This window comes from Poecilia latipinna, unplaced genomic scaffold, assembly GCF_001443285.1.
Source record: "Poecilia latipinna isolate Pla-1442-1.1 unplaced genomic scaffold, P_latipinna-1.0 Scaffold610, whole genome shotgun sequence".
Taxonomy (NCBI): domain Eukaryota; kingdom Metazoa; phylum Chordata; class Actinopteri; order Cyprinodontiformes; family Poeciliidae; genus Poecilia; species Poecilia latipinna.
In genome coordinates this window covers 88,164-111,137 of record NW_015113226.1, presented here as the reverse complement: position 1 = coordinate 111,137, position 22,974 = coordinate 88,164, and the positions used below count along the sequence as shown (strand labels likewise).

Sequence of the window (22,974 nt, the reverse complement as noted above, 5' to 3'; positions counted from 1 at the left end):
TCTTTCAAAGTGACAGGGAGGAATATTAAATTTTATGTGCAGCTCAAAGCAATACAAGTGTACACATAAAAGTTTCATCAGCTACAAGTCTTTCCCGAGACAATGTTCTGATGACTGTGCATAATTCACAGTCTTGTGAACACCCCTTGCTAACAACTTTCCACTGAGGAAGTGGCCTGTGGAAAAGCAGGCTTTGTAGATTTTGCAGAGGAATCAGCAAAGCTGTTTTAGTTTGAAGTCAACCATTTTATAGCAAATACACAATATCTTGATAAGTGTAAACAGAGTCCTCTTTTTTTTTTTTTTGAGTGTTCAGACCAATTGTAGTGTTTAGAATCCAGAAGATTGTAAATTGCTTCAAAATATCACAAATTACTCATGAGGTTACTTTTTCATTAAGTTCCTCGCTGTTTTGGAACTTAATGTTTTGGCTTTCACTTATGAAAACGTTATAAAAATATCAATATATTTTAGATGAAATCTGGAACAACATCCAGATTTCAATATGCTGGGCAGAAATGGCGTCCAAGTGGGAATTCCAAGACTGAAAGCGCTGCTGACGAGTCAAAAAGTGGAACTTTTTCAAAGCAGGCCATTTCTTCTGTCATAAAACTAATGCAAGATTCAGTAAAAGAAAATCTTCCTGACAAGAACGCTTGATTTTTCCCAGCATCACCTCAAACAGGCTGTTCAGGCTCAAAAATCCTGTTAATGAGGCCTTTTTAAAACAAGCCTACAAAGATGATTGGACCAAAATTATTTCTGCTATTAAAATTTCTTTGATGAACTGAAACATTTTTAAAAAATTAGGTCTTATCATAGGATTCATTTTCTGAAGTTGTCAGTGTGAGGTCGTGTTGCTACTATAAAAATGAATGAATGTTAAGACTTTGTACTCATATTTCCCATATTGTCAATAGATATGGAGCTACTGCAGTATTCAGGCGACTTTCAGCTTTTTATGTTCACTTCAGTACTACCTATTGTAAATACCACCTGCAAGAAACTTTGCTGCAGTGCACATTAGTGGTATTCCATTTTGCTTGGGCTGCAGTGGTACAATATCGAAGCTAAGCTTGTAGTTTGTAGTGTTCTGAAGCGATTTGGACAGATTGATTTGATTGGTGTCTTTGCAGAGGAAATAAAGAGAAAAGAGAGTAAGAGACAGTGAGTGTTTCAGAGCTGCTATTTGTTTCGCCACAACGATCACAAGGATTTCTTGAAGTTGTTAAGCAGCAAAACAGCTACAGCTGTGATGTACACAGAGAGGAAAGTTTATTGTTTGCATGTGTATGACCTCTACACCTGGGTTACTGTTGTTGCCCAAGGCACTGGCCTTCTGCTTCAATTTTGCATGAGGCATATGAATTATACATAAAGTCAAGGAAAAGGATGAGCAGTTAAAATTTAGAGACGAGGCAGCGCACTGGAAGATTAAAAACATGTAAATGCATTAAATATTTTTACTTAAATTTTTGCTGAACTCCAGAGTATACATGAGTGCAGCTGCTGGCAGTATACAGCAGTTGGGAATACAGTGTTATTCTGCATGTTAGTGATACTGTTGTCTTGCTCAAACAGAAGGCTAATAAATTATTAATTTTTTCTGGCTTAGCAGGTGATTTCAAACCGGGGTGTTGTGTTACGTGGAGCAGACCTGCAGAATGTTGCATTTATAACACAGACAGGGAGCTCAGTTCATGCTCAAGTGATTCTGCCATGGGCATTCTTTGTTTTTCTCAGAACTTCTGAACTTATTGTTGGGAGAAATATTTTGTGCAAATTAAAATTTAAGCAAAGCAAGTGTGAAAGTCTCAAAATTCTAAAGTTTATAAATTATTTTTTCCTCACTGCACTTATGATGTTCTCTGCAGCTGCAGAATTTATATCCTTAATAATGTCTTGTGTTTGAAGATTAGCAACATAAACTGTTAATAATTCCAACAACTTTAACTTTGTCAACCTATATTAGGCTACAACAATGAACTTTGATGGAGGGAGGAGGGGTGTGTGAAGTTATGGACCACCACAGAAATGACTAAGTGGATGAAAAAAAAAAGTTTTCTTTTTTAATCCCCCTTATTCTGACACCCCTAAATAAACTCAAGTGCATCTGAATACCTTCGAAATTCCCCATGTAAATAAACAGGGTCTACTGGTGTAAAATTTATTGTAGGTATAAAATTGATCCAAGGGTTGTGAATACTTATACAAGGCACAGTCCAATACTTTGCAAGGTTTGGGAGCATTCTTGTCTTCCTGTTATGTTGATTTTAAATGTGTTTTTTTGTGTGTAGATGGAGAACCAGGATTCAGTGCGAACTCTGCTGAAACGGACAGAGGCTGAGCTAAACGTACGCGTAGCAGATGCCTTGCGGAAGCAAGAAGATCCTTTGCAGAGACAACGCCTCCTTGTGGAGGAGGAAAGACTCAAGTACCTCAACGAAGAAGAACTCATCATCCAGCAGCTCCAGTCAGTCACATAAGATTATTAAAACAACTTACTGTCTAAATCCAAAAACTTTGTATCAGTATTTTGTTCTGTAATGGAAAGTTTATATTTTGCATTTTTATGTGGCAACAATGTGTGATTTTGTCCTCTATTCTATTTGAAATGTAGCAAAAGTTATATGTCAGACATGGATTGTTATGTAAGATATGAGAAAAGTTCAGCTTTTGCAGCTTAATGAATTATAGAATGACTCTGTGATATGAAGAAATTTAACTGTAATTAAGCCAGACAATGGACAAGATGCTTATTAAGATCTGAAATACATAGCTGTCCAGTAACTAATTAGAATGACTGCAAAGATGAGAGTGAGAGCTACCTTGAGATTTAATCATCAGATATTGTAAGTTGCTTCGGTTTTATATGTGGAATTGCTAAGCCCCTAAATCATTGCACATTTCTGAATAATTGGTTGAACTCTTGGAGATCTTTGTTAATCAGTATTTGTTTTTCTTCCACACCAAATGTAGCCACCTGCTTTCATTCATTACCTACTCTGCTTTTAATAAAGGAATGCTGTTTGGCCTTGCAGTTAACATAACAGCATTATAATTTCATATTTGCATAAAGTCTGTGCTCTTGAAGATATGATAGGTACATAATTGACCTATTTTTTCAGTCACAGTTTATGCAAATAGCTTTTCAGATACCACTGCATACTCCTTCAGTTCAGCTGTCCATATCTAGTTGATGAACAGGCTGTTTATTGGCAGCAGATTAATCGACACATTTCTGATGTGATCAAGTTTCAATTTGAATACAACTTGATCATAAAAGAAAAATCCCTGATGCTCAACCTTCTGTTTGTTCTGTCTCAGTGACCTGGAGAAATCAGTGGAGGAGATCCAGAAGGAGTCGTCTGTCAACCACAAGCTGGTGACAGTGCAGGAGTTGGAGGAGAAGGCTACAGTTCTGAGAAAGCTGGGAGAAACACTCACAGAGTTGAAAAGTGAGTCATGCTGGCACATCCCTCACACTGTGCACTGCACAACACAGAAAACAGTCATTATGTCTAGTAGTCAGTTTATTTTCCACTAATTACTCACTGAGGCGCTGATTATCTTTTAGTCACCCGCAGCCAGTCTGCAACGTTTAATCGCTCTCGCGTTGCCCATTGTATGAATGAACTTGCTGACCATTTGCAGTAGCTCAAAACGTGGGACATTTAATTAACTTGAAAAGCTTTCGTTATCCTTGAGAGGTGTTTTGTAAAAGCATGCCTGTTTTGTGTCGCTCCTCTGCTTTTCTTCTACAGATCAATTCCCGAGCCTGCAGAGCAAGATGCGGGTGGTGTTGCGGGTGGAGGTGGAAGCTGTGAAATTCCTCAAAGAAGAGCCGCACAGACTAGATGCCTTGTTAAAACGCTGCAAGACTATAACTGACACCCTCGCCACAATGCGCAAGTATGAAACTCCTCTGAAGGTGGAGAACAGCACATTTGGCAGCTTTAGGTTCAGACTGAAGTGTCGAGCAAGCCGATACAGTGATGTGAAGAAGTGTTTCCCTCTTGCAGATTTCTGTGGTAGGATTGGTTAAGCCAGCTTAGTAAAGGTTCACCACTGTTTCATTCTTTCTCCATTTGTGGATAATAGCTCTCACTGTGGTTCGTTGGCATCCCAAAGGCTTAGAAATGGGTTTGTAACCCTTTTCAGACTGATAGATGTTGATGACTATGTTTCTCTTCTCTTCTTGGATTTCCTTAGATCAGAACGTAATGTGTTGCTTCTTGAGATCTTTTAGCTTTCTTCTAGAAGTGATCTGTCTATGGAAACCAAACCAAATAAATATGGTTAATCACAAGGATGAGTTAACTAGAGGGCAGTTATATTTACACATAGCGCAAGATTGGATTGGACAGTTTATTTTTCCTCAGTAAACAGTTTGAAGTAAGTTTTGACATCTCCCTTAAATTTGATATATTCTGAAAAAAAAACTTCACTCTGATTTGAAATATTTAAGCATGTCAAATAGCAAAATCAGGAGACTCCAAACTTTTAAGGGAAAGAAGCATCCAGTAATGCTTTTTTCATGCCACTAAATGCAGATTTGAATGCATTTTATTAGGTTTCATTGATAATAATTTGTTTTGAAGAAATAACACTCCAAACTTTGAAGGGAAAGAAGCATCCAGTAATCATAAATTCCAGCTGAAAGTACTTTCAAAGCTATTTTTATTCTCATAAATATGCGTTGTGATTTTTATGAAGAGTGAAGGAGATTTCCTTATCAGGTTTAGTCCTGAAAAGCTTCTTAATTATCTTAATTATTCTCAGTATTAATCTTGTCACACTCAAGTTTAAAGGGAACATTTCACAGGCTTGATTAAGGATTTTTTTTCTTCTTCCTTGTCTTGCCAGGCAAGCAAATGAAGGGGTTTGGAAAAAGCAGGACAACTTTTCTAGCCCCTCATCAAAGCACAATGACGACTTGCAAAAATTTTCGAGTTTTGACATTCCTACCAGTCCACCGCTAACTATCAATGACATTGGAGGAGGTAACAGCCTGTCTAACTGGAGCCCTCACTCGAGCCTCAGCCGTGGTCTCGGAAACCCGTCCGGTCCTCATAAGGACAATCATCCTCCTATTCCTCACAAAGGCAAAGCCCTGGAGGAGCTGGAGCGGCGGGCTGCCGCTGACAAAGCTTTGTCAATGGAAGTCCGACTGGTAGGGCAATTTCTTTAGTTACATTTTTCTTTATTTCTCTAAAATGCATTTCACCCCAAAACAGTTGGTGGAAGTTGTTCCAGCGGTGTCTGCTTATCTGTGTGTCCTTCATATACCTGTGTTATTTGGTCTTTAGAGAATTTAAAAAATGAGCGGCCATGGAGAGTTTGTTTACGGCTTAAGAATATGTGCGCTGACACTGCTATCCACATGGGATCTTGTCAGTACTCTGGCAGTAAAAAAAGTTTTTACCAAATAGCTGAAACAAATAATCCACACTCTCCAATGAATAAATGAATACCTACACCAAATACCTGCACGAATTAAGGCTCCCAGAAGGATAAAACGCACACACACCTCAAAATTGCACATATATCAGGTTGACAAGAGAAAGAGGAAAAGCTTAAGGCTTCAGTGCTAATGCAAAATGTATTTGTCATGCTGTTAAAGAAAAATACTGGTGTCAGGGAGGATAAGGAGGAAAAGCACAAGCCGTGGCCCATAGGCCTTAGTATGTTATTTTTGTTGTGTTAAGTGCAACTCAGCTTAGTGTGACTTGGGGGGTATCATCTCATGGTGATCGGTGGAAAAACATAAACCTTTTGGAATTTGATTCCTTCTGACTGCCCCTGTCAAGATATGCACTGTGCCAATTTAAAATTATTGCACAACATGGCACACTGAATGCTGCACAGAAAACATCCTCTTATGCTGCTGGTGGGTTAATAAAAATACTGATAGTTGTGTATGTGTGCAAAAATCCAATCATCAATTATAAGACTACTTTATTAGCTGTAATGCGAATAAATATTTCTCCACTGATTAATTTGAATGTTATAAATAATTCTCTACATGATATTTTTTTAATCAAATGATTTAAAAAAGAACATTACTTATCTTCTCTCTTTTGAGAGAGGCCTTTCTCATTTCCTATGAAAATATACTTTTTGGCTGAGCAACAAAAAGCGTCAAATTATTAAAAGTTGCTACATGCAGTGTGCAGATGTGACACCCATGTCCATTGTGACAGGACAGCCAAGGAAGCTCCAGCTAAAAACCTATTTGGCCAGTACTGAAATTTCAGTATCTATAGATTTGCTTTCACGCTGAAATTCAATTTTCCCAATTTGCTGGAATCCAGTAACATTTGATTGGTCTTGGAGATTTTGATAGCCATCTGGCAGTCCCAATCTGATGTGAAACAGGCCTCAGACAACACTATTCTGGTTACCATCATTCACTTTGCAGGCGGCAGAGCGGGACTGGGAGGAGAAGCGGGCCAGTCTTACACAGTACAGTGCTCAGGACATCAACCGCCTGCTGGAGGAGACCCAGGCCGAGCTGATGAAGGCTATTCCAGACCTGGACTTTGCTGCCAAGCAGATCAAGCCCTCTTCCAACACACCATCAGCTCAGAACCCTCAGAGTGCGGCGTCAACAACAGAGCACCGCAGTAGCAAGCCACAAAACAAGCTTTCAGCAAAAGAGGGGGGTTCCAGGCGTGGCTCTGGTAAGGCTGCGACTTTCAAAAGTCTGAATCACAATATTTACTGCAACCAGTTTTGTTAATTTATAAGCTTCACTGTCATGTTTTTTTTTTGTTTTTGTTTTTTCACTTTTCCAGATGAGCTGACAGTACCACGATATCGCACAGAAAAACCGTCTAAGTCTCCTCCTCCTCCTCCGCCTAGACGTAGTTTTCCCTCATCTCCAGGAGTGACATCTCGCAGTGGAGAGCCATTAATTCCTGGAAAAAGCATAAAGGTACAAGAGAAAGAAACCATCAAATCAATACATTCTTATGAAAACTAATTTGTTCATTTGCTGAATATTTTTTGTTCATTAGGACTTTGCACTTTGCTCTTTTACATCATGTTTTAATCATTTTTGTTTCATTAGAAATCAGAATCTGAAGAGAATGACACTCAAAAGCCTCACATAAAACTGAGGAGGACCATGTCCGAAAACCCTCGCCCTGCATCGACACCCCCAACGCTCGCCTCTGGAGAGAAGGAACAAGGAGAGGAGGAAAAGATCGCTGCCGAGCTTGAGGTAAATGAAATATGGATTGTACATCAATTTCATTGTACTTTAATCGCAATAATGTTGCTCAATCAATGGCCAAACTGCACTTTATAGCTATGAACCTGACATCGACAAAGTGCCAAGGGGTTGCAAGAGTACATACACACTCTAAGGGCATTTGCAGATACGCTCATCATCATTACCACATGTTCAAGCAGCAGGTGCCATATGTCCCTCCTGCCCCTGGCACCGAGAAAGCCCAAAGATCGCATAATGCTCAGTCGCACACATCATCACCCAGGACTCACAGATAGACAGATGGACCCCGAGAGCTGTGTGTTCTGTGTTTAAGATGGGCTGCCTGGAAACTTGATGCAACAAAGACTTAATAACACTTGATTTGGATTTTTCAGTGGGTGTTGTCTTGTTACCGTGATGCTCTTTTAACCTCCGTTTTGCCTCCCCAGCTGTTTGAGAGAGCCCCAGTCAGGCTCTCTCGCCCCACTTCACTTTTCCTCCCCATTAGTCCACACATCAGGAAAAACACTTCCCCCTCCAGGCTAGACGTGTCCCCTCTTGAGGCCTCTGAGGTAACACGCTGGCTGGCCATGAACAGTCTGGATTGTTCCCCTATGTCTCTTTTACTTCTTAACTACCTTCACTGAAGCTACTGCTCAGTTTTTGACCGCATGCTCTTTTAACCTTCTTGGCTTAAGCCTCATGGCCACACAACTGCTGCTGATTTACTTTCGACATTCATGTGCAAACAAGAAAACCTGAAAACATTTTGCACAAGCTTTACACTCATTAGAGGGTTTAACTGATAATTATTATGTGTGACTGTGCACTAATTGTATCTACCAGACTGTGTCATAATTTATCGCAAGATATCACGAATAAATGTGTGTCAAAACATTATTATTCCAAACTCAAGCCTAAAGTGGATGAATTGTGATGAAAACAAGAGGATAATTGCTACCTTAAACTTTCAAAAGCTTTTGTTCAGATCCGATTAAATACCTGGAAAACTTTTAAGCAACAATCCAAATTTTGGTAAATTTTTAAATTCAGTGTTTTCCAGATCCACTGTGTTCTCTAAAACAGAATTTCCTGATTGAAGGACAAATAAAGAATTAATATTATGATTAATTCTGTTTTGAGATTTATGACTCATCATAGTTGGCTCTATTTAGCTCTTTGTGTGTTCAGGTTGTGAAATTTTATACCAATAAAGTGGGTCGTACCATGTATTGACAAAAGTGGTTTTCAATAAGATTGGCACCAGCAACCTTATTGAAAACAGTCACTTCTTATAGAAAAAATCCAATTAAATGTTGAAATTTTCTAAATATTTCAGTTTGACAGCATACCAAATACAATAAAATACATGATTATTTTTATAACTGTTTCAGACATTTCTACTATGGGTGCTGATAAGTGTGGAAAGAATTGTGTGCAGCTGGATGTGCAGAAAATCCATGACATTTAGACACCCAGTTGAGGAAGTAGGGAACAAAAATAATTTTCCTTATGGGAGCATCAACCTGCTACATTTAGTATTATTGGATTTAGAGCAAATGAACCTATCCTGTTTCCCACCTTTTTCCCTTGCATGCGATTTTTGTAATTAGGTCCCAAACCTACTTGTGCATGTATGCTAATTATCTATAAATGCATACATATGCATAGTTTTTGTCATATCTGTCAAGTTTGTAAAGTTTTTCTTACATTTTTTTGTAGAGGTTTAACTAGTTCATGTGTTTCTATTTATATATTAAGTGCTTTCTTTATTTATAGGGAAGGAACTTATCTCCAGTCCCCCACATCGTGTTGACAGAATGCTTGCCAGACTCACTCACTACTGCAGAAAATCCTGTCAGAGATTTAGCAAATTACCCTGTACAAAATAATCCAGCACCCAATTTGTGCAATCAACTTATGGTCCACAAGAATGTGCTTTCAAGGGGAATATCTTCAGAGGGAAGCGAACATGTTCTCAAACAAGACCAAGAAATCTCGCTGCTTCTGACAGACATGGAGATGAGATGGGTGTCTCCTCACGAAGTTCAGGAACTGAAGAGGATAGACCTTAAAACTCTAACTGTTTCAGCGCAGAATAAGGACATTTCTGAAGCACAGCTGAATGAACGGCCTGTTCTTATAGTTTTCAGGGGGGGAAATACACTGAGAGATACATACAGACTGCTGTATTCCCTTCTAGAGTCATCCAATCCAGTTCCTAAACCGAGATTAAGATCCTCCCACCAAATCACCCAGCAACAATCCCTAATGGAGGCTCTAAGAAGAGGGATTGAAACAGGGGATGACGTGCTAAAGTTTCAGCATGCTGATGACGTCAGAATACAGCAAAGTAATTGTGATTCTAAAGGAGGCTCACCAAGTCAGAGGAGGATGACACAGGAGGTCCGATTCAGCACCTACCAGAGGCTGGACAGTTTGGAGGAGACGATTCGAGAGCTGGAGAACACCTTAATAGAGATCAGTAGCCATCCTACGAGAGAGACGCTCTACACTGAGTCAACCACCAGAAGTATTCCAGCACAGCACACTGGGAGTCTGATGCCAGAGACCAGGAGGCCACCAGTTCCACCCAAACCAGCATCAATTCAGGTCCATTGTTTGTTGCTGCTGCTGCTGCTGTGTACATCTGTCGCTCTGAAGCAGCATGCTCTGTTTTCCTTCTTCTCAGCAGATGACTACTGGAATTTCTCTTTCAAGCCTCTGATGTCTGCTCCCTGACTCATTCAGCATGTAATTTTATTTAAGATCAAAAATATGTACAGAGGACAGACAACAGACTCCCTGTCTTCTTCTCTGTTCTGTTCTTCAAACTGGAGCTGCTCTCCTGCTGAGCCGTGCAACAGTAATTATTTCCCTTCCAATCTACTCTGACACTTGCTCGTTTCTCTTTTCCTGTTAAATATATGCATAGGAAATGCCTGAACTTTATTATTTCTATTTTTTTGCTTATGAGCCTTCCCTTGAAATCAACTTCCTTTCCCTCCTGCAAAGCAGTTAACAATACCATCATTTGAATTTTTAACCAACCTTCAGGGCATATTTTACATTTTCCTAAATCGTGCATTAAGGGGTATTGCCACTGCATGTGCAATGAGATTTTTTTGTACTGTTTTCACAAGGCAATGAAATACATTTGGGTTGCCTCTTTTACATAAGATTATTGAAGATAAAATTGTTTTGCGGGGTTATTATGCAGACAAATCAAAGTCTGTTTCCTATTCCAGAGCCTAATATTGCTTATGACCATGTAATGAACTTCTTGTCCTCGGCTATAATGAGCCGCCTCTTTTCATCTCACCTCCAGCTGACCGCAAAGCGACAAAAGCTTAGCAATTAGCAAAAGGCTTAAAGCACAGCTGTCTTCGTGCCGAGATGACTTGACAGTTTGCGTAGTATTGACTCTTGCCTGGAAAGCATCCTCCCACTGAAATACTTGACAGTCGCTGTCATAGCGAGTTTCAGCCCTCTGATGTGGAGCCATGGAGCGTTCCTACGGGAATGGCTGAGGATTACAGAGTCTTCACACATTATTTCATCACTCCAGCTTCAATCACGTTGATCATTCCAACAGAACCCTTCACCCTGTTCTGGTCCAACATGTACTGCAAACTAAATTCAGACAAGAAGGCTCCCTTCTTACTCAATTGTGGTTCACATTTCCGAAAAGAAATAGAAGTTGAACTTAACCCAACGGACAGCCAATACGTGGCTGGATATCTGGGAAAATGAATACATCTTTATTTGCTTTGCCTTTCATCCACACGAAAATTCAATTTTATATCACTGAGAACGATTATTTATAAAAACTCTGACCAAAGTGGAGATCTGAGAAAATTCTGTATTTGCATGTGTTGAGAAATGGAGTTTTAGAGTCCCGTGCATCAGTCAGCAACCAATAATGAACCAATATATCCAAACACTGTCTTTGACATGATTCCCAATTGACATTATCTCATATTTTATTAATTTTATATTCTAATATGTTATTTACAAGAGGTGTAACCTTAATATCTGTCCACATAAATGGACCTCCTGGCGCCATGTTGAATTCGTAACGTTGAAGGATTCTGATTGGTTGACACAGGTTTTAACTTTGTGCTACAATGCCCTTGTTGCATTTGGGATAAATGATTGAGTGCGTATTTTTATTTTTATTTTTTTAAATGATCATACTAGTTTTTATAAGTACCTTGCTGTGTGCGGATAAGGCCTAAGATTTGTAAGGTAAGAAAACAGAGAATTGACAAAGTAAAGTGGAAGGAAAATTATACATGATTGTCAACATTTTTACAAATAATTATCTGAAAGGTTTATCATGCATTTGTATTCAGCTCACCGTTAAAGCTGATGATCTTCAGTAAAATCCACTAATCAATTACGATTTGAGTTGTGAAGGGCACACAGGTCTTTTAGGAAACATTAGTGAAAAGACACTGTCATGAATGCCAAAGAAGTCAGCAAACTGGTCAGCGATAAAATTGTGGAGAAATTTGGACTATAGCAGAGGAGGAGGTTTACTGACTAAAATTAAAGTGGGAGAGCGTGTAGACAGTAAATCTATTGGTTGTGCACTTCAGAAATATGAGGTCAGCGGAAGAGTGACAATGCCGCTATGTAACGAAAGCCATATAGACAGATCAAAGTTTCCCATGCTTCTTAAGGAACACATCAAATATGTGGAAGAAGCTTCTCCTGTCAGAAGTGACTAAACTAAACATTGTCGCCTAAATGCAAAATAGTGTGAAGGAAAACAAACACTGTACATCACTTTGGACATACTGGAGTAAAACACATTGATAACACATTGATGGGCAGCAACATAATGTGGAGCTGCTTCAACTACAAAAGTCATGGTGGTCAGAGTTGATGGGAGCATAGATTGAGCTGTACTTTGGACGTCCGCAGTGTACAAGTTTGTAGTTGTGAACTGACAATGAGAAAGTTCAAGGTATTTGCAAGGCACTATAATCTTTATCTTGTGTCTTTGTGTGCAGAAGAGGCACAGCTGGATGAAAATGTGTATTTGTTTTTGTGTTTGTTAGAGGCAGTGAATTGAGTAGCTCAGTGGGGAAGATCATTAAGCACAGAGCTTTGCGGATCTTGCTGTGAAGCTAGATCACGTAGTGTCACTTTCAGTGCTGCTTTTCTATGTTCTGTTCTGTCCCATTCTCTCTTGATAGAGGATATTTTTCAGTGAAGTGCATTTTCTCAACTTTATACCAACTATCTTCTCAAATCTTTAAAGAGAAAAAAATCCTACTTGTCTCAGGAGACTGGTTTGCTTGATGTAGTCAAACTCTTTTCAAGTAAATTCATGTCAATGGTAGAAACAGAAGGTATTGTAGAGAGGAAGTGAAATGTATAACCAGGTGCTCCATATTTAATCGACTTTCTGTTCTGCTTTTCTCTCTCCTGCTTTTCTCTCAGGGTGGGAATAATCCCAGCATTGGTAAAATTCATTCCTCAGCTGCCTCAAAGCTGAAGCACCTGCAGCAAAATAGCACAGAGAAGACTAAAAGTGGCAAGAAAGAGGACTTACAGAAGATGCAGAGCCTGCAACAGGTATTATCTGACTATTAGCTCTGATTTTGATAAATCGCGTTGAATCCACGATCTAATGGATTCATCATCTTAGTATTGTCATAACTGCCCACAGACATTTTATTTATTTCTTTTCACAGAAGATTAGTATGATAAACCCTTATTAAAGGCAAATTTAATGACATTGGTCTTTCCTATGTGACTTCTATACTTCTTAAGTAAGCCTTCAAAGTTGTTTAAGAACTAAGATTGTGGGCATCTATTTCTGGAACCCATTGTTTTCTTTATTTTCATTCACCACTCAAGAATAAATCGTTTCCATGACCATTACATCATCTCCACGCAAGTGTTGCACGTCCTCGGCATGCTTCACCCCTCAGCAAAAGAATATGACTTCATATGACAGGTTTCAGCAGGGACTGCATGAAGTTAAAACCATTTTTGAAGAATACACATAAGTTGTTTGATACCATAGACTGATGCATGAGACAGGACGCTGGACACAGAATTGGGAAGAAAATGATTCAACTTTTAGCTCGTTGTCTTTTAGATCCAAGACCATCGAATAATTGGGGTTATGAAGTCTCTTTTTGTAGGGATTTATATTTTAATCAGTGGAAACAGACTATTAACCAAAACTCTAGAAAAAGCACATGCTATGAAAGTTCTATATGGTCCAGTGCCACAAAAAAGTATTTGCCCCCTGATGGATTTCTTTTATTTTGAAATGATGATAATGGAAAAAGGCATCAAAACCAGCTCAGCATTGGGTGAAAAGTAATGACTCCCTAAACCCTATCACTGATTATGTCACTATTGTGATGAATTAAACCTGCAAGGACTTGCAACTTTAATTTCTTCTCATTAGCAGTTTTTCAACCAAAGATATTCAGTTCAATGCATGTCACCTAGGTCTAAGTCATAGAACTCCTTTATTTTATATTTTGAGGACTCGATTTTTTAGCTTATCTCTGAGTTTAACAGCTAGAATTATTTTAACTGTAGGATTTTCTATAAGAGAGGTGAATTCATGGCTTTATCTATTATGTCAAGTCATCCAGGTACTGAAGCGACAAAGGACCCCAGATCACCACCAGCCTATTTCACTGTAGTTATGATGTTCTTTTCATGAAATCCTGTTACACTAGATGCAGCTGCCACATCATGCACCCTGAGAGTCATTTTGGTAAGCCAAGTTCTCCTGCGAAGGTTCATCACTCAGTGTTTTTTTTTCTTGGATTACTGGAGTTTTAAAGCCTTAGAAATGTCCTTGCAACTCTTCACAGACTGATAGATGTCACAGACTTTGTCTTCCATCTGCTCTTAATTTTTTTTTTCAATCAGTTTGTGTTCTTTTTTGATATTCTGTAGGGAATGAACAATTCAATCTGACAACTCTGTGTTGTCCAGTCAGTAATTAAGCCTGAATGTGGCTGGTGAAATCAAATAAATGAATTGTGATTAACAACAGATAATTTCTTGATTTAATAAGAGAAGCAATTATATTTTCACATAAGGCCTATTTGGTTTGGAAAGTGTTTTTCTCCTAATAGAAGCTCTTTGAATTCTGCATTTTGCACTTTTTGGTTTGATTTTAAAATAGCGTTTGATCTAAAATATTTGTGACCAAAAAAGACCTTTCCATTGTTCTGTATTAAATCTTCTAGTAAAACATGACTTAGCACTTAGTGGAGAAGCCTGTAGTTTGACACCAGGTTTGTTGACAGTTCTGCTTCTTTGTTAGACTGCCTGTAGCTGCTCATTTGATGCTTTGGTTGTTTTTGTAATTGTAATGCTAAAAGGCCCTTCCAAAACCCAGACTTAATATTTTTTGGAGCATGAACAAATTTACAAAAGATATTAGTTGGTTCAAATTATTATTTTCCCAAAGCACTATTAATGGACTACTTTTATGAGGTGAAAAAACATGAGTGCACCTTTATTTTCTTTATACCCTTTTAAAGCTATTTTAGATTAATGTTCTTTTACTTTTGCTCAATAGTTGACTCTACAGGGTTTTTTTCTTTTTTATATTTCAACTTGTTAGCATTTAAAGAGGTGATGTAAAGTAAAGACTTGGACATAAGGATGCTAGATGGTCTCCAGAGGCTAGGAAATTAAACCGTTGAAGCATGTCGGTCGAGCAAAGCTGGGAGAAGATTCTTGCCAGTGCATGGGGGCAAGGAAAGCTTAATGTCGATGTAATTTGAAAAATAACAGAAGCAGTGAAGTGCACCTAAACCTTCATAACCCAGAGCGCTTTCAGACTCAAAAGTAAGTTTTGTAGATTGCAGAGAAATGAATGTGTTTGGCAGAGAGAGAGATTTGGGAGATGGAGAAGTAATGAGGCTTTGGTCTCCTCAGACTGAGAAGATTGGGAAGAACCTTTGCAGTGCTGAGTAATAACCGCCACTCAAGTCACTGGCAATCACAGATGATTTAATATGAAGAGGGCATCTCTCTTTCCGTCATTAAATCTTTTACATTTCTCCCCCTTTATGTCTCTTCTCCCCCTTTTTTGGCTTCCTGAACTCTGCAATTTATACAAGCTTTCCCTTTTTTCCTTTTCCATCACCCTCTGTCGGTTTTGTTCATTCCCTGAGATTTGAAGGTTGAGTAGATGCCTACTCTTGTCAACTGAAAGGGAAATTAATCCTATTATTTCAGAATGACACTGACACTGCACAGTCTCTTTTGTGCATAAACTGTTCAAAACAGCTATTGTGAAAGACTCTGGATGTGTGAAAGCAGTGTCCTTAGAGGGGCTTCGGACCCTCAAAGCTAATTGTCAGAGGACAAAAACCGGTGCCAAAGCAGTTTACATACTGGTTTAATACAATTTTATGGTTAATAAAAATAATGAGACAATTGATTTAACTAAGAGAAGGTAAAAAAAAAAGAGGCAACTATGGCAAAATGAATTTGTAGATTTTTATTTTATAGGTGGAGAACAGTGGGCATTGTGAAGGTAAAGTAAGGTTTGTTGAGCAAAAGGTATCAGAAATCTTTCTTTTGGAAAATAAAACACTGTATCCAGTAAACTGGCAGAGTTTTAGAGATCTAGATAGGAACTCCCTTATCCTTATTAAAACCTGAATGATTTTTATTCTCCACATTTTTCTGATCTGTCAACCCAATCTCAAAGATAAATCAGTCAAATGTATTTTGGAGCATGGACAAGCTGATTGTCAGCAATTCATAAAATAATACACTAGCTTGCAAATTTCCAACCAGCTTTCTACAGTAACATTTTTTTATTGAACTTTTCTTTTTTCCAAATTGACAAGAGCAACATGCTCTTTCCACTTCTTATTAATCCAACTAAAAACCAAAATACGTTAAAAAATCTGTCACACTTATTGGATTTTTTTTGTTTCACATTGTACCTTGTATACCTTGCTGTGTGCCTTGGATATATTTATGACAAGACACAAAGACGAATTCCTCTAAAATTGGATGCAAGTTTGTTTTTCTGCCTTCAAGCCCGATGAGGAGGACGGTGAGAGGAGTGAAAACATCTCCAGGGCTTCTTGTTAGTGAACAGTAGGTCTGTTGTTTGGGGAAGCGTGCCATCACAAAGGCTTTCTCTCCCATCATCACAAATGTTTGAAGTTTGCTAAATGTTACTGGAACTTTAAAATGAACCATGTGCTTTTGGCCGATCAGATTGAGCTGTAATGTTTTGTTACAAACACCCCATACGTGTTTGGCATAAAACGCAGGATGAATATTTATTAAAACCCCCTTTTGCCCTGTATTAAGCAGGTTGGAGGATCTGGGATGGTGTTGGCCTTTTTCTCATTTAAAAACTCTAAACTCTATTAAAGTACAAGGCAGCATAGCTATTTGCAAAAACAGAACATTTTAAATAAAAACCTGGAGGTCTCTCTCAGAAAATTGAAAATGGGTGGTCAGTAGATCATTTGGTGATGATCCAAAACATGTAGCTGATTCAACATAGACCCAAAATCAACCTTCTGGAAGGGTCAACTCATTCTCATGACCTAAATCTTTTTGAAAGCTTGTAGGGTAAGCTGGAGAGGAAATTAGATCAGCCGGTGTCCAGTCGGGACTCTGGCTGATCTAGGAAGATCTTTATAGAGGAATAGTCTCCCTTTATGCTTTCAGGAGTTTTATTAGAGTGCCAGCAGTTGCGGCACCACTGATTTTGTTAAAAACTAATTTCTCTTCATTTCTCTCCCCCAACTAAATAAACATGATCAAATTAACACGATGGATTTTCTAAAAAATTTCAGCGTGAGATTATTCCACTGAAATTTAAAAAAAAGTAACCATCTTTTCCAGGGGTGTTGAGACATTTGGAGGCACCGAGTCTCTCTTCTCCTTGAAACCCCCTGTCCGTGGGACTAACGCATTTCAAGCACGAGGACCAATCAAATCAATATGCCCAGCCGCTAGAGTTCAAAGCTCCTGTTTCTCCTCGTTTGCTTTGCCACAGATCAAGGAGGGCATGACAATGGCATAACTTTCACGCCTCAAACCATCCAATTCTCCGTTTGGCCTTACATGACTCCCGACAGTAAAACAGGCTAGCTGTAGGTGACGAGCACGAAGCGGGGGTAGTGGCGACATACCGTCCCGTTTGGCAGGAAGCTGTGAGAGTGCAAAACAAGGAGGCAAGTCTCCTTCACAGACCAGAATAGCAGTTTGAGTCAGGTGTGAGAAGAATATCTCAAGCAGAGCAAATGCAAATCTCTCAGCTGGCTATATTTCCCACAACAAAAGTCTTTGATATGTTTTTCCCTCCTGCTTACTCTTTTGAAAAAGTGACAAAACTTTCCTGACTAAACTTTTTTTTTGTGCTCCATCCATTCGGTGTATTTTGTACAGTCTGTGCCTTGCACTTACAGCATGTAAAAGGTTTCTGTCACATGCATTCACATCAGTGAAACAAAATCATCTTCAAAAATGTATTTCCCACAAGTTTCATTCTGTTGAAACAGTGCCATCTACTGGCCGAATCGTTCATTATTTGAAATAAAATAAAGGTGTGGCTCTGCATGTTCATCCGAGTGTGCTGCGTTTTCAAAGAATGAACATCATAGAAATATGTGAAGTAAAGGTAGTCAACAGTGTAATACGTGCTTTTTTCACTGTTGCGCCTTATTAGTGGGATCAGTGGTTCTGTCATCATGTATAGATGGTAGCCTGTGTCTTGGCTTTCATCACACATGCTGATATCAACCTGAATAACAATCTCCTGTGTTTGTCTCCTGTTCTCACTCCCCCTCCTCTCCCGCCCACTACATGTTTTCTTCTGATACTTCATCAATCCCGCCCCCTTGTGTGACCCCGTGCTGCCCTTCACCTCCCGGCCTGCCCGTCTGCTGCAACCATTACCCTGCAGCAGTGAGCGACCTGTCCCCTCGTCCAGCCTCTTCAGTCTCCTCCTCCTTTTCACGTGACTACAGAGATGCACACTTATCTGCCCACATTACTTAACCAGCTCCTTTTACATCTCTAGCATTCAGTCCAAAGTTGTGCTTCTAGACGGGTGTGAGTGTGTGTTTGTTTGTGCAAGCACGCTTACTTGCACAGGTGTGTTTGAATGCCCTGGTGACGGAAGGTGCTGCAGGGAACACTGCCCAGCCACGACCAATTTTAGGACTTTTTAAATTTTTCATAATTTCCCACTTCAACCCCCTGAAAACCTCATCTCTCTGCGCTCCTCCTCCGCCCCCTCCTGTCTTCTGTGTCCCCGCTCTACTCCAAGGCCTTGGGGATCAACCGCGCCGGAACCACTGAACCGTACCTGTCTGGACTGAAAGCGAGCATTTTTTTAGCCCGAATGCCTACTCCTGCAGCAGCTTTTGCACCTGGTTTGAGAATGCCCCCCCATGAGGGGACTTTGCCCTCCCTGACAGTCTCCTCCAGCCAAGCAAAGGCTCTCCTGGCGAGCCTGTCAGCCTCCGGCCTCTGCACCGAGGCCCTGCTCCTGTCCTCCGCTCTACGTCAACGCCGCCTTCTCCGGGAGCAGAGAGCATCGTCTTCTCTTCCCAGCAGCCTGTCCTCCACCCCTACATCCTCCTCTTCTCCCACAACCCCTACTCCATCCCTGTCCCCTTCCTCTCCCACACCTCTTGGTTCCTTTACCTTCTCTTCTGGCGTTGTCAAACCCACCAGACGGAGACTTGACAGCCCCCAACAACTCGGCAACAGCAAGGATGATGACAACTCTTAGTAATGAGTAATAGGAGGAGGAGGACATGGAAGAATATAATTCTAAAATTATCTTGTCACCGAGCAAGAATAGATGCATTTTTTTTTACATGTATTTCCTTTCAGGATTCTGTTGTTGCATATTTTCTTCATTTTTTTGTCTTACTAATGTTGAATGCACCAGACTCTGGATGCTTCATAATCTCACTCCTTTTTCTTTTTTGGACAAGTTTCCTTCTCTCGTCTGGCTGCACGGTCTCCCACGCAGTCCTTTTGCCAGATTCCCAAACAGAGTGCACACAAACAGGCCAGGCTTCGCTTTTCCACCAGCTGTCTGCTACAAGGTTGGTGTGGTTGGACGTGTTCTTATATAGTGGGCTGTTCGTGTTATAGTTTCCATAACTAGACTGTGTGTATGAAAATAGAGTCGCAATAATCACCAAGTGAGTCCAGTAGTTATATATGTTTAGGATAATGTTGCTCTTTCTTACCTGCATAACCTTGCAGAATAAATCTGCTGAGAAAAAAAAAAAAAAAAGACAGATGTGATGAACGTGGTTTTCAACTGTTTGGTGCAAAAAGGGCATTCCTTTCTTTTCTTACATCAACCAAGTTTTAGATTTTAAATCGGTGCTATATTTTCCCCTCTGTTAGTACTCACTGAGAGTTTACATAATTGTTCTCCCTCCTCTGCACATTTCTTTGGGTTTCTAATTTAATGTTGCAGTTGAAATTTTGTATGTATCTCTGCAAATGAAACTCGTGCATCTATCATTGTTAACATTTCTAGCCTTTTTAATCTGTTGGGAACAAGAATATTGCAGCATTATTCACAAAAGCACACTGTAACGAGCAGCCATGGATCTTCACATTTCTGTTTGATGTAAAGCAAGGAAACAAAGTTACACTGAAAGAAGGGGAAATGCAAAGGAGGGTCTGTATAACCAGTTTGGATTTACTGTGTGTGCGGTGTAACTAGTTAATTGACAATCAGGATGTTTTCACTGTAGCATCTGACAGGTTGCCCATCCCAAAGACTCAAGCACGCACTTGTAAAAGCTAAGCTGTACAGCACAGACACAATGTATGTGCAATAGTTTTATTTCATTTTGTTAATCTTTTACAATGATATATTCTATGCTGCCCCTTGGATGAAATTGATCACAGTGATCAGAACATTTCACCCATATAAAATAGTTTCCCGTTGATATAGTTGCTTCAGGATTATCTGCTAAAAAGCACCCATATTTTATCATACAGGGGTTTGTACTTTGTCTTTGACTACAATGAAGTGATAGCACTTAATTACAGTTTGAAATCAGCACATGTTTAGAAATTATGTATTTCTTGGCGCTTGTGAGGGAATCAGGGAAGATTATAAAAATGTAAAGAAAGCACAGTTTCTTCTCAAAACACAAGACCCCTCTTTGTCAGCTTAGTTATCAAATATGTTAGGAGGCTTTAAAAAGTTCATTTACTAAAAATGAGCGAAATAGGAACGATATAACTTTACAATTATTTTCTTTCATAAAATATGAATGCCAGAGTCTTTCAAGCTAGCATTTAGACACAAAAAAGGTCTGGAGAACCTTTTGCCAAGAACATCGATCTAGTGTACATGTTATTGTAAACTGGTGTGACGGTATTATTGCTGTTAAACAATATACAGATGCATCGCAATAAGTGAAACTCGTATAGAAACATTACAAAAAGTTAAATGTATCTGGCTATTATTTCTGTTAATTTTGATAATTGTGGCTTATAGCAATAAAGATCCCAAAATTCTCAATTTTAGACAATAGGAATAAAACACAAGAGAAAGAGCAGAGTTAGTCTTAAGAGAACTTTGAAGCAAATCCCATATTAGAGTTTAATGGAGATTCACTTGGTGGTGTTTACTTCACTGAATTACAGACATGATCTTCTTAGAAAAAAAAAAAGATCTTGCTGTTGTTCGGCTGTCCAGGGTCCCACTTCACATGAAAGTCTGCTGGTATTGGTCCATTGTGTAGTTATCAAGTCAAAGCCAGCACAGCCATGGTCTGTATCACAGCACTGAAAGAGTGAATTGAATTTTGGGGTTTTTTATTAGCTGCAAACCAAACCAAGATTAACAGAACTATACACCTCAATATATGTTACCCTGTCTTTTAGTAAATCTTTATGAGTTTCACTTTTTAAACTGAATTACTGAAATTTATTTGCATTTACATGTTATTGTTATCACTGAGATGTGCCTGTATTAAAGTGTTTTTGGATGTCTGCAAGTTGATGCTAAATTTTAAAATCATGCTTATGAAGGAAGACTTGGTGCTAAATTGGTTTGTTGCCATCAGACAGAAATTGTTGTGTAGTTGTTGCAGTAATAAATTATTATTGCATTGTATCCTTACTAAGGCACATTATAGGTATTTGTCAAATAACCTGAATTAGTTGCAAAGAAGTCTACTACTTCAATTTAGCTAATTTTTACTTTTGAAGCTCAAATCATGATGTTAAAATTATTTCTAAATTCAATAATTATGGTAATTTCCTTTTTTTTGTCTCAATTCTTTTGGGGGGATCCAGGGTTTAATTTTCACTTTAAGTACTGCATTAACTCTGATGAGCACAAATCTATAAATTACACATTTCATCGGTCTAGTTTTGACTTTCACTATTTTGGGTGGCTGGTGTTTTTCTGACTGCTGTTTATTTACGTCAAATCGCGGCGGGGGGAGTTTTTCTAATGTAGAGCCTTCATAATGAAACCATTCCATGGCTACAGGATCTCTGTGTTTGCCTGGAAGCTGCCTTGCCTGTTTGTTGACAAGGTTAAACGGACAGTTGCACTTCTCTGCTGTTCGCCAGAATGGCTCAAAGAAACTGATCCTCTTGGGCATCGAGATTAACACATGTGCAAAGGCGGTTTGTGTCAGAGAGTAGGCGGCGTGAGGAGTGAGGATTAGTTTGAGGACATGAGTTTGAAGGCTACTTTAATAAGGCCGGCTTTGACTCGCCCTGTCTCCATGGAGAGCACTGGAGTGAAAGAATGAGTGTCGGACGGAGACAGTATCCGGCTGCTTGTTCCCCCTTGCTCTGAGTTTTCGTTCTTTTTGTGTGCGGTCTGTTGAAATCATTTAGCTTCAGGTTAAGAAGGTATGATTTCTGATGGGGTTCAGTTCTAAGCAAGATGTGCAATAGGTATTTAGCACTCTTACTCTTTTACCAAGGTATTCCTCTTTGCCTTTGTCATATTTATGCCTGTTTGTCTCCAAGGACCTGCAATGTTTTTTCCTGGTGCCTGAATGATCTTGCAAGCAGCACTGACAGAATAACACTTTTACCCAAATAAGAGCTTCAGAAACCTGGTTTGGTTCCTGTTTTTTTGTTTCGTTTTGTGTTGTCTTAAAGAAAAATGAAAACTGCTCGAAAGCACAAATGTGCGAGCTCACAGCCTCATTCTTAGTGCATTCTGGATCTGCAAGGAAGATTCAAGCTTAGTTAAAAACTGAACAGAGTAAAGGAAATCCTTAAAGCAGTAACTTTCCTAGGTGAATTTCCTGCTTGCAGCAAGGAGGAAGTATGTGGTATTTTAGCCTAAGTGAAACCAGAGAACCATGTTAAAATGCCCCCTGGCCTTTTTTTTTTTTTTTTTTTGCTCAAAACAAGTGTTAGTGTGCTGTGATTTCAACAAGCTTGGGGGCATGTTGAGCACACTCTGGCAATCAGAAAAAAAACCCATGCAAACTTGAAACTAAACATAGGAGAAATATACATATATAAATATATCTAAGTGAGATGTTTGTGTATGATATAATTGTGAAACAAATGTGAATATATACATAAATATTTAGGCCTAGATTAAGTTCTATACTGTAAAATGTCCTCATATCTTCTGATTTATATATTAGTGACCATTTTGTACAGATTTTTCTTTTTTAATTCATTCAGAGAGATAATACATTTCACACTAAGATTATTTATTCATATGCAGAACATTTTTATATTGTTTAAAATATCTGTGTAGATAA

The 22,974-nt window shown here is 39.0% G+C and overlaps 1 protein-coding gene across 19 annotated transcripts in view; it reads left to right on the top strand.

Moving 5' to 3' along the window:
• The window catches only part of srcin1a (SRC kinase signaling inhibitor 1a), a 116,187-nt gene extending 93,722 nt beyond the window's left edge, over window positions 1-22,465 (top strand). For 16 of the 19 annotated variants that reach the window (XM_015042974.1, XM_015042975.1, XM_015042972.1 and 13 more), the window contains 10 exons: window positions 2,298-2,473; window positions 3,328-3,458; window positions 3,765-3,912; window positions 4,867-5,173; window positions 6,422-6,683; window positions 6,798-6,937; window positions 7,073-7,225; window positions 8,996-9,829; window positions 12,668-12,802; window positions 18,150-22,465. In XM_015042974.1, coding sequence (XP_014898460.1) covers window positions 2,298-2,473; window positions 3,328-3,458; window positions 3,765-3,912; window positions 4,867-5,173; window positions 6,422-6,683; window positions 6,798-6,937; window positions 7,073-7,225; window positions 8,996-9,829; window positions 12,668-12,802; window positions 18,150-18,155 — 2,292 coding nt within the window. In that variant the 3' untranslated portion in view covers window positions 18,156-22,465. The remainder of the gene's footprint in view (window positions 1-2,297; window positions 2,474-3,327; window positions 3,459-3,764; window positions 3,913-4,866; window positions 5,174-6,421; window positions 6,684-6,797; window positions 6,938-7,072; window positions 7,226-8,995; window positions 9,830-12,667; window positions 12,803-18,149) is intronic. The other 3 variants (XM_015042981.1, XM_015042982.1, XM_015042965.1) reach the window with 2 other exon arrangements.
• The last annotated feature ends 509 nt before the right edge of the window (window positions 22,466-22,974 follow it).